This window comes from Eubalaena glacialis, chromosome 7, assembly GCF_028564815.1.
Source record: "Eubalaena glacialis isolate mEubGla1 chromosome 7, mEubGla1.1.hap2.+ XY, whole genome shotgun sequence".
Lineage (NCBI taxonomy): Eukaryota > Metazoa > Chordata > Mammalia > Artiodactyla > Balaenidae > Eubalaena > Eubalaena glacialis.
Window position 1 is genome coordinate 72,223,774 of NC_083722.1, and position 12,139 is coordinate 72,235,912.

At 40.1% G+C, this 12,139-nt stretch overlaps 1 protein-coding gene across 5 annotated transcripts in view; it reads right to left on the reverse strand.

The window, feature by feature from the left end:
- Positions 1 to 12,139, reverse strand: part of KIF9 (kinesin family member 9) — a 55,370-nt gene that overhangs the window by 33,415 nt on the left and 9,816 nt on the right. For all 5 annotated transcript variants that reach the window (XM_061196666.1, XM_061196669.1, XM_061196667.1 and 2 more), the window contains exon 5: positions 11,489 to 11,713. In XM_061196666.1, coding sequence (XP_061052649.1) covers positions 11,489 to 11,713 — 225 coding nt within the window. The remainder of the gene's footprint in view (positions 1 to 11,488; positions 11,714 to 12,139) is intronic.

A 12,139-nucleotide genomic window follows, 5' to 3' on the forward strand; every position in this document is an offset into this window, starting at 1 on the left:
GCTTCACTGGTGGCGCAGTGGTTAAGAATCCGCCTGCCAATGCGGGGGACACGGGTTCGTGCCCCGGTCCGGGAAGATCCCACATGCTACTGAGCCTGCGCGTCTGGAGCCTGTGCTCCGCAACGGGAGAGGCCGCGACAGTGAGAGGCCCGCACACCTCGATGAAGAGTGGCCCCCGCTCGCCGCAACTGGAGAAAGCCCTCGCACAGAAACGAAGACCCAACACAGCCAAAAATAAATAATAAATAAATAAATTTATAAACCTATTAAAAAAAAAAACGGTAGTACAATGTCAAAACCAAGAAATTGACATTGGTGTAATCCACAGAGCTTATTCAGATTTCACCAGTTATACAACTTATTTGTGTATGTATGTCTGTTGGTGTGTGCATTAACTATGCAAGTTGTTATTTCTAGGAAAAACGAGAGAGAAAATATAAATATGAACGAATATATAACTTCCAAACTAGTAAAGAGGGAAACAAATATAATAAAAAAATATCCAATGAAAAAGAAGGCAAAACAGGTAAGAAAAATAAATGGGACAGAGAACACACAATCAAATGACAGATTTAAACCCAAGTATTTCAGTAACTACGTTAAGTGCAAATGGAATGAAGTGCTTCGGTTAAAAGATAAAGACTGTCAGAGTAAATTTTTAAAAATCCTCTCATATGCTCTTTACACAAAAAGCCAAAACAAGAAATTTATACACATTCAACTAACCTAAAATTAAGAATTTTTGTTCATCAAATAACACATCAAGAGAAAAAAAAAAGTCACAGGAAATAGAAAACATTGTAATACACACAACTGAAAAAAGAACTAGTTTTCAGAATATATAAAGAATTTATACAAACAAATAAGAGAGAAAAAAGACATCTGTAAAGAAAATAAACAAAAGACATGAACAGGGAAATCCAAATGGTCAATAAACACATAATAAGGTCCTTAATCTCACTGGTAATCAGGGAAATATAAACCAATGAGTGGGACCACAGTGGGAAACACTACACACCAGCCAGATTGGTCAAGATTTTAGGGTCAGAATAATGGGAATTCTGATAACCTGTTGTGGGAGTATGCCATTATGGAAAATAGTTGGTATCATTTAAGAAAGCTTAAGACACACACACTGTATGACTCAGCAATTACAGTTCTTGATTTTACCTAGAGAAATTCATGCTTACGTGCACCAGATATACATACAAGAATGTTGCTAGTTCTCATTCCTAGTGGCTGTGTCTGAAATACACCCAATCTAGGAAAACCCAACTGTCCATCAGAAGTAGAATGGATAGGGAGGGGCAAGATGGCGGAAGAGTAAGACGCGGAGATCACCTTCCTTCCCACAGATACATGAGAAATACATCTACACGTGGAACTGCTCCTACAGAACACCCACTGAACGCTGGCAGAAGACGTCAGACCTCCCAAAAGGCAAGAAAATCCCCACGTACTTGGGTAGGGCAAAAGAAAAAAGAAATAACAGAGACAAAAGAATAGGGACGGGACCTGCACCAGTGGGAGGGAGCTGTGAAGGAGGAAAGGTGTCCACACACTAGGAAGCCCCTTCGTGGGCAGAGACTGCGGGTGGCAGAGGGGGGAAGCTTCGGAGCCACGGAGGAGAGCGCACCCACATTGGTGCGGAGGGCAAAGCGGAGATTCCCGCACAGAGGAGCGGTGCCGACCAGCACTCACCAGCCCGAGAGGCTTGTCTGCTCAGCCGCCGGGGCGGGCGGGGCCTGGGAGCTGGGGCTCGGGCTTCGGTGCTAGCCGGGAGGGAGTCCGGGAAAAAGACTGCAGCTGCCAAAGAGGCAAGAGAATTTTTCTTGCCTCTTTGTTTCGCGGCGCGCAAGGAGAGGGGATTCAGAGCGCCGCCTAAACGAGCTCCAGAGACGGGCGCGAGCCGCGGCTATCAGCGCGGATCCCACAGCAACAGGGACGCAGAGGGAAAAATGGAGAGATTCCCGCACAGAGGCTCGGCGCCGAGCAGCACTCACCAGCCCGAGAGGCTTGTCTGCTCACCCGCCGGGGCGGGCGGGGGCTGGGAGCTGAGGCGCGGGCTTCGGTCGGATCCCAGGGAGAGGACTGGGGTTGGCTGCGTGAACACAGCCTGAAGGGTCTAGCGCACCACAACTAGCCGGGAGGGTGCACGAGAAAAGGTCTGCAGCTGCCGAAGAGGCAGGAGACTTTTTCTTGCCTCTTTGTTTCGCGGCGTGCAAGGAGAGGGGATTCAGAGCGCCACTTAAACGAACTCCAGAGACGGGCGCGAGCCGCGGCTATCAGCGCGGACCCCAGAGACGGGCATGAGACACTAAGGCTGCTGCTGCCGCCACCAAACAGCCTGTGGGCGAGCACAGGTCATTCTCCACACCGCCCCTCCCGGGAGCCTGTGCAGCCCGCCACGGCCAGGCTCCCGTAATCCGGGGACAACTTCCCCGGGAGAGCGCACGGCGCGCCTCAGGCTGCTGCAACGTCACGCCGGCTTCTGCCGCCACAGGCTCGCCCCGCCTCCTCCGTACCGCTCCCTCCCCCCGGCCTGACTGAGCCAGAGCCCCCGAATCAGCTGCTCCTTTAACCCCGTTCTGTCTGGGCGGGGAACAGACGCCCTCAGGGGACCTACATGCAGAGGCGGGTCCAAATCCAAAGCTGAACCCCGGGAGCTGTACGAACAAAGAAGAGAAAGGGAAATCTCTCCCAGCAGCCTCAGAAGCAGCGGATTAAAGCTCCACAAACAACTTGATGTGCCTGCATCTGTTGAATACCTGAATAGACAACGAATCATCCCAAATTTAGGAGATGGACTTTTGGAGCAGGATATATTAACTTTTCCCCTTTTCCTTTTTTTTGTGAGTGTAGATGTGTATGCTTCTGGGTGAGATTTTGTCTGTATAGCTTTGCTCTCACCGTTAGTCCTAGGGTTAGGTCCGTCCTTTTTTTTTTTTTTTTTGGCTTAAAAATTTTTTTTTTCCCTAATAAATGTTTTCTTAATAATTTTTTCCTTATTTTCTATTTTTAAAAAAATTTTTAATAAGTTTTTTCATATTTTTTATTTTAAAAAATTAAAAAATTTTTTTTCTTAATAAATTTTTTCTAAATAATTTTTTTCTTATTTTTAGTATAAAAAATTAATAAATCTATTTTTAAAAATTAAAAAAAAATTTTTTTCTTAATAATTTTTTTTCTTATTTTTTATTATAATTGCTTTATTTTATTTTATTTTATCCTCTTTTTTTCTTTCTTTCCATTTTTTCTCCCTTTTATTCTGAGCCGTGTGGATGAAAGGCTCTTGGTGCTCCAGCCAGGCATCAGGGCTGTGCCTCTGAGGTGGGAGAGCCAACTTCAGGACACTGGTCCACAAGAGACCTCCCAGCTCCACGTAATACCAAACGGCGAAAATCTCTCACAGATCTCCATCTCAACATCAAGACCCAGCTTCACTCAACGACCAGCAAGCTACAGTGCTGGACACCCTATGCCAAACAACTAGCAAGAGAGGAACACAGCCCCATCCATTAACAGAGAGGCTGCCTAAAATCATAATAAGGCCACAGACACCCCAAAACACACCACCAGACGTGGACGAACCCACCAGAAAGACAACATCCAGCCTCATCCACCAGAACACAGGCACTAGTTCCCTCCACCAGGAAACCTACACAACCCACTGAACCAACCTTAGCCACTGGGGACAGATACCAAAAACAACAGGAACTACGAACCTGCAGCCTGTGAAAAGGAGACCCCAAACACAGTAAGATAAGCAAAATGAGAAGACAGAAAAACACACAGCAGATGAAGGAGCAGGGTCAAAACACACCAGACCTAACAAATGAAGAGGAAATAGGTAGTCTACCTGAAAAAGAATTCAGAATAATGATAGTAAGGATGATCCAAAGTCTTGGAAATAGAATAGACAAAATGCAAGAAACATTTAACAAGGACGTAGAAGAACTAAAGAGGAATCAAGAAACGATGACAAGCACAATAAATGAAATTAAAAATACTCTAGATGGGATCAATAGCAGAATAACTGAGGCAGAAGAACGGATAAGTGACCTGGAAGATAAAATGGTGGAAATAACTACTGCAGACCAGAATAAAGAAAAAAGAATGAAAAGAACTGAGGACAGTCTCAGAGACCTCTGGGACAACATTAAACGCACCAACATTCGAATTATAGGGGTCCCAGAAGAAGAAGAGAAAAAGAAAGGGACTGAGAAAATATTTGAAGAGATTATAGTTGAAAACTTCCCTAATATGGGAAAGGAAATAGTTAATCAAGTCCTGGAAGCACAGAGAGTCCCATACAGGATAAATCCAAGGAGAAACACACCAAGACACATATTAATCAAACTATCAAAAATTAAATATAAAGAAAACATATTAAAAGCAGCAAGGGAAAAACAACAGATAACACACAAGGGCATCCCCATAAGGTTAACAGCTGATCTTTCAGCAGAAACGCTGCAAGCCAGAAGGGAGTGGCAGGATATACTTAAAGTGATGAAGGAGAAAAACCTACAACCAAGATTACTCTACCCAGCAAGGATCTCATTCAGATTTGATGGAGAAATTAAAACCTTTACAGACAAGCAAAAGCTGAGAGAGTTCAGCACCACCAAACCAGCTTTACAACAAATGCTAAAGGAACTTCTCTAGGCAAGAAACACAAGAGAAGGAAAACACCTACAATAACAAACCCAAAACAATTAAGAACATGGGAATAGGAACATACATATCGATAATTACCTTAAATGTAAATGGATTAAATGCTCCCACCAAAAGACACAGACTGGCTGAATGGATACAAAAACAAGACCCATATATATGCTGTCTACAAGAGACCCACTTCAGACCTAGAGACACATACAGACTGAAAGTGAGGGGATGGAAAAAGATATTCCATGCAAATGGAAATCAAAAGAAAGCTGGAGTAGCAATTCTCATATCAGACAAAATAGACTTTAAAATAAAGACAATTATAAGAGACAAAGACGGACACTATATAATGATCAAGGGATCGATCCAAGAGGAAGGTATAACAATTGTAAATATTTATGCACCCAACATAGGAGCACCTCAATACATAAGGCAAATACTAACAGCCATAAAAGGGGAAATCGACAGTAACACAATCATAGTAGGGGACTTTAACACCCCACTTTCACCAATGGACAGATCATCCAAAATGAAAATAAATAAGGAAACACAAGCTTTAAATGATACATTAAACAAGATGGACTTAATTGATATTTATAGGACATTCCACCCAAAAACAACAGAATACACATTTTTCTCAAGTGCTCATGGAACATTCTCCAGGATAGATCATATCTTGGGTCACAAATCAAGCCTTGGTAAATTTAAAAAAATTGAAATCGTATCAAGTATCTTTTCCGACCACAACGCTATGAGACTAGATATCAATTACAGGAAAAGATCTGTAAAAAATACAAACACATGGAGGCTACACAATACACTACTTAATAACGAAGTGATCACTGAAGAAATCAAAGGGGAAATCAAAAAATACCTAGAAACAAATGACAATGGAGACACGACGATCCAAAACCTATGGGATGCAGCAAAAGCAGTTCTAAGAGGGAAGTTTATAGCAATACAAGCCTACATCAAGAAACAGGAAACATCTCGAATAAACAACCTAACCTTGCACCTAAAGCAATTAGAGAAAGAAGAACAAAAAAACCCCAAAGCTAGCAGAAGGAAAGAAATCATAAAGATCAGATCAGAAATAAATGAAAAAGAAATGAAGGAAACAATAGCAAAAATCAATGAAACTAAAAGCTGGTTCTTTGAGAAGATAAACAAAATTGATAAACCATTAGCCAGACTCATCAAGAGAAAAAAGGAGAAGACTCAAATTAATAGAATTAGAAATGAAAAAGGAGAAGTGACCACTGACACTGCAGAAATACAAACGATCATAAGAGATTACTACAAGCAACTCTATGCTAATAAAATGGACAACCTGGAAGAAATGGACAGATTCTTAGAAATGCACAACCTGCCAAGACTGAACCAGGAAGAAATAGAAAATATGAACAGACCAATCACAAGCACTGAAATTGAAACTGTGATTAAAAATCTTCCAACACACAAAAGCCCAGGACCAGATGGCTTCACAGGCGAATTCTATCAAACATTTAGAGAAGAGCTAACACCTATCCTTCTCAAACTCTTCCAAAATATTGCAGAGGGAGGAACACTCCCCAACTCATTCTACGAGGCCACCATCACCCTGATACCAAAACCAGGCAAAGATGTCACAAAGAAAGAAAACTACAGGCCAATATCACTGATGAACATAGATGCAAAAATCCTCAACAAAATACTAGCAAACAGAATCCAACAGCACATTAAAAGGATCATACACCATGATCAAGTGGGGTTTATTCCAGGAATGCAAGGATTCTTCAATATACGCAAATCAATCAACGTGATACATCATATTAACAAATTGAAGGAGAAAAACCATATGATCATCTCAATAGATGCAGAGAAAGCTTTCGACAAAATTCAACACCCATTTATGATAAAAGTCCTGCAGAAAGTAGGCATAGAGGGAACTTTCTTCAACATAATAAAGGCCGTATATGACAAACCCACAGCCAACATTGTCCTCAATGGTGAAAAACTGAAACCATTTCCACTAAGATCAGGAACAAGACAAGGTTGCCCACTCTCACCACTATTATTCAACATAGTTTTGGAAGTGTTAGCCACAGCAATCAGAGACGAAAAAGAAATAAAAGGAATCCAAATCGGAAAAGAAGAAGTAAAGCTGTCACTGTTTGCAGATGACATGATACTATACATAGAGAATCCTAAAGATGCTACCAGAAAACTACTAAAGCTAATCAATGAATTTGGTAAAGTAGCAGGATACAAAATTAATGCACAGAAATCTCTTGCATTCCTGTATACTAATGATGAAAAATCTGAAAGTGAAATTAAGAAAACACTCCCGTTTACCATTGCAACAAAAAGAATAAAATACCTAGGAATAAACCTACCTAAGGAGACAAAAGACCTGTATGCAGAAAATTATAGGACACTGATGAAAGAAATTAAAGATGATACAAACAGATGGAGAGATATACCATGTTCTTGGATTGGAAGAATAAACATTGTGAAAATGACTCTGCTACCCAAAGCAATCTACAGATTCAATGCAATCCCTATCAAACTACCACTGGCATTTTTCACAGAACTAGAACAAAAAATTTCACAATTTGTATGGAAACACAAAAGACCCCGAATAGCCAAAGCAATCTTGAGAACGAAAAATGGAGCTGGAGGAATCAGGCTCCCTGACTTCAGACTATATTACAAAGCTACAGTAATCAAGACAGTTTGGTACTGGCACAAAAACAGAAATATAGATCAATGGAACAGGATAGAAAGCCCAGAGATAAGCCCACGCACATATGGTCACCTTATCTTTGATAAAGGAGGCAAGCATATACAGTGGAGAAAAGACAGCCTCTTCAATAAGTGGTGCTGGGAAAATTGGACAGGTACATGTAAAAGTATGAAATTAGAACACTCCCTAACACCATACACAAAAATAAACTCAAAATGGATTAAAGACCTAAGTGTAAGGCCAGACACTATCAAACTCTTAGAGGAAAACATAGGCAGAACACTGTATGACATAAGTCACAGCAAGATCCTTTTTGACCCAGGTCCTAGAGAAATGGAAATAAAAACACAAATAAACAAATGGGACCTAATGAAACTTAAAAGCTTTTGCACAGCAAAGGAAACCATAAACAAGACCAAAAGACAACCCTCAGAATGGGAGAAAATATTTGCAAATGAAGCAACGGACAAAGGATTAATCTCCAAGATTTACAAGCAGCTCATGCAGCTCAATAACAAAAAAACAAACAACCCAATCCAAAAATGGGCAGAAGACCTAAACAGACATTTCTCCAAAGAAGATATACAGATTGCCAACAGACACATGAAAGAATGCTCAACATCATTAATCATTAGAGAAATGCAAATCAAAACTACAATGAGGTATCATCTCACACCGGTCAGAATGGCCATCATCAAAAAATCTAGAAACAATAAATGCTGGAGAGGGTGTGGAGAAAAGGGAACACTCTTGCACTGTTGGTGGGAATGTAAATTGATACAGCCACTATGGAGAACAGTATGGAGGTTCCTTAAAAAACTAAAAATAGAACTGCCATATGACCCAGCAATCCCACTACTGGGCATATACCCTGAGAAAACCATAATTCAGAAAGAGTCATGTACCAAAATATTCATTGCAGCTCTGTTTACAATAGCCAGGACATGGAAGCAACCTAGGTGTCCATCATCGGATGAATGGATAAAGAAGATGTGGCACATATATACAATGGAATATTACTCAGCCATAAAAAGAAATGAAATGGAGGTGTTTGTAATGAGGTGGATAGAGTTAGAGTCTGTCATACAGAGTGAAGTAAGTCAGAAAGAGAAAAACAAATACAGTATGCTAACACATATATATGGAATCTAAGGGAAAAAAAAAAAAAAAAGAGGTCATGAAGAACCTAGTGGCAAGATGGGAATAAAGACACAGACCTACTAGAGAATGGACTTGAGGATATGGGGAGGGGGAGGGGTGAGATGTGACAGGGTGAGAGAGTGTCATGGACATATATACACTACCAAATGTAAAATAGATAACTAGTGGGAAGCAGCCGCATAGCACAGGGAGATCAGCTCGGTGCTTTGTGACCACCTAGAGGGGTGGGATAGGGAGGGTGGGAGGGAGGGAGATGCAAGAGGGAAGAGATATGGCAACATATGTATATGTGTAACTGATTCACTTTGTTGTAAAGCAGAAGCTAGCACACCATTGTAAAGCAATTATACTTCAATAAAGATGTTTAAAAAAAAAAAAAAAAAAAAAAGAAGTAGAATGGATAACTAAATTGTAGTATATTCACACAATGTAATATGATGAAAGTGAAAAATATACAGCAACATCAGATGAATTACACATAAAAAGTAGATAAAAGGTAAAAGAAATAAGACAGAATTCATCCTACATGATTCCTTGTATATAAATTTCCAAAAAAGTAACTTATGCTGCTTGAGGAAACATAGGTGGGATGCTCCAGGTGGTAAAGCTATAAAGAAGACCAAGGAAATGATTACCATACAAGTCAGGAGAGTGCTTACTTCAAAGGGTATGAATAAATAATTATTCATGATTAAAAAAACTCTTCACAAACTTGGACCTTCTTTAAACTTAAGCCACCAAAAACCTGCAGCAAACATCATTCTTCATGGTGAAGTGTTAGGAGCAACAATAAGACGAGAATGCCTCACTGCTGCCACCTGGGAGGCTCTTTCTTCTGTGTACATGCAAGGGATCCAGGTTTATACCACCCCTGAGGACACCTAAATGACTTTTTAAAAAAAAGTTTTATTTGGGTTTCCTGGTGGCGCAGTGGTTGAGAATCTGCCTGCCAATGCAGGGGACACAGGTTCGAGCCCTGGTCTGGGAAGATCCCACGTGCCGCGGAGCTACTGGGCCCGTGAGCCACAATTACTGAGCCTGCGCGTCTGGAGCCTGTGCTCCACAACAAGAGAGGCCGCGATAGTGAGAGGCCTGCGCACTGCGATGAAGAGCGGCCCCCGCTTGCCACAACTGGAGAAAGCCCTCGCACAGAAACGAAGACCCAACACAGCCATAAATAAATAAATAAATAGAAATTTAAAAAAAAAAGTTTTATTTGACATAAATATACATATATATATATATATATATATATATATATATATATATATATATATATATGTATATATTTTAGGCTGTACCGCGTGGCATGCGGGATCTTAGTTCCCCAACCAGGGACTGAATCCGTGCCCCCTGCATTGGGAGTGTGGAGTCTTAGCCACTGGACCACAAGGGAAGTCCCCGACATATATTTTAAACACCATAAGGCTCATTGTTTTAAGTATACAATTCAATGATTTTTAAAATCAGTAAAATTACAGGGTTGTGCAACCATCACCACAATTCTATTTTTAAAATGTTGTATCACTCCAAAAAGTTCTCTCAGGCCCATTTGCAGTCACTTCCTGTCCCCTCCCCCAGGCAACTACTAATCTGCTTTCTGTCTCTATAGATGTGGTTATCTGGACATTTCAAATGAATGGAATCATACAACAGGTAACTTTTTTATTTCTTTTACTTAGCATTTTTTTTTCCATGTTTATACAATTTTACTTGGTTACAGAACTTCAAAAGAGACAGCAGTCAGCTATGTTATCCACAAAAAAGAGGGTCAGTGAGAGATTAAATAATCATATTTACTGCCTTGTCATCTCCCTTTTATGTTGTGGCTTAAAAATATGTTTACCACCTGAATCATTATTTGGGAATATGTACATATATATAAAACCCTCCTCTTCCTTTTTTTTTAAATTCCAGTTTTACTGAGATATAATTCACATAACATAAAATTCACCAATTTTAACATACAAAACACAACCATATCCACATCCAATTTAAAAACATTTCTATCATCTACAAAAGAAATTCCAAACCTATTAGAAATCACTCTTCTTATCATCTCACCCCTAATCCTAAGGAAATACAAATCTAATCTCTGCCTGTATGAATGCGCCTATTCTCAGCATTTCATATAAATGAAATAATATAATACGTGGTCTTTTGTGAATGCGTTCTTTCTACTTAGCATTTTTTTGAGATTCATCCAAGCTGTAGCATGTATCAGTGCTCCATTTCTTTTTATTGCTAAACAGTTTTCCATTGTATGGATGTACCACGTTTTGTTCATCCATTCTCTGTTGATGAATATTTTGGTTATTTCCGGTCTTTGGCTATTATGAATAATCTTAATATGAATATTTGTGTACAAGTCTTTGTGTGCACATTTCATTTCTCTTGGGTAGATTTCTAGGAATAGAAGTGCTAGGTCCTATGATAAAATTAATGTTTAACTTTTTAGGAAACTGCCAAAATGGTTGCACCATTTTACATTTCACCAGCAATGCATAGAGTTTTAATCTACATGATTTTTAAAAGAATAACATATCCCGGGGAACTTTTTTATTGATTTGTAAGAGCTTTTATATACCAAGGACATTAATTCTTATTTTTTTCTATACCACAAATGCCTGTGATTTAATGTTAACTAAAAAAAAAGGACAATTTCAACTAAGTAAAGAAAAAACTTCACAAGAAAAAAGACTAGAAGGAAATAAGCCAAAATACACATTATTGTTGCCATATGTAGAAAACAGATGAGTGAATTCTTTTTTTGCTTCTGTATTTTTCATTACTATCTGAACTTGCTAAACAAGCATATATTAATTTTCATTCTGGTTATCAAAGTAAGTAAAAAACTAAGGAGGGAGGAAAAGAAAAAAAAAGGAAAGGAGGGAGGAAAGGTAAGGAGGAAGGAACCCGTAGACTTGATCATCTCACCTCAAAAAGGAGGCTGAACGCATCCTCCTCCTGACTTGTGAGGTGGACCGACAAGCCCTTAATGAAGACCCCCTGAGGACTTTCCACGATGGTCATAGGTGTGACCGAGGGTTCAACGTAAGGCAGAGTGGACAGGAGATCAAACAGGCTCTCATTATAGATTTCCAGGTAGGAAACACGCACAGTGATGGCCTGTGTGGGGCGTTCTTCGATCATCCTAAAAACCTAGATGGGAGATTGGACAGCAGTCACTGAGAGCAGAACTCCAAGGGCCAGCCAGTGCTAGGGGAGTTCTTACCTTAGGAGGGAATCCTTGCCCTAGAAGAATTTACAGTCTAGTTGGTGTGATGGTCATCAGCAACAACAATTATTAGTAGTTGCAGTCTATCGGGCAATATTTATTATCATCTTGTAGTTTTTTTGAGGCCTGACCTACAGATTGGCTAATACTTGTACAGTCTCAAGAAGTAGAGGCATGATGAACAGAAAGGACGCTGGAGGGAAGATCTCTTGTTTTGTGGGGTTTCACCACATATAAGCTTCTTTCACATCCATTTTTTAATTCTACCCTCATGATGCCACTGCGACTGAAGCAGGGCAGGGGCAATACCCGTCTATGGTGGCTCAGCTAGTAAGGGAAGAAGTCAAGCC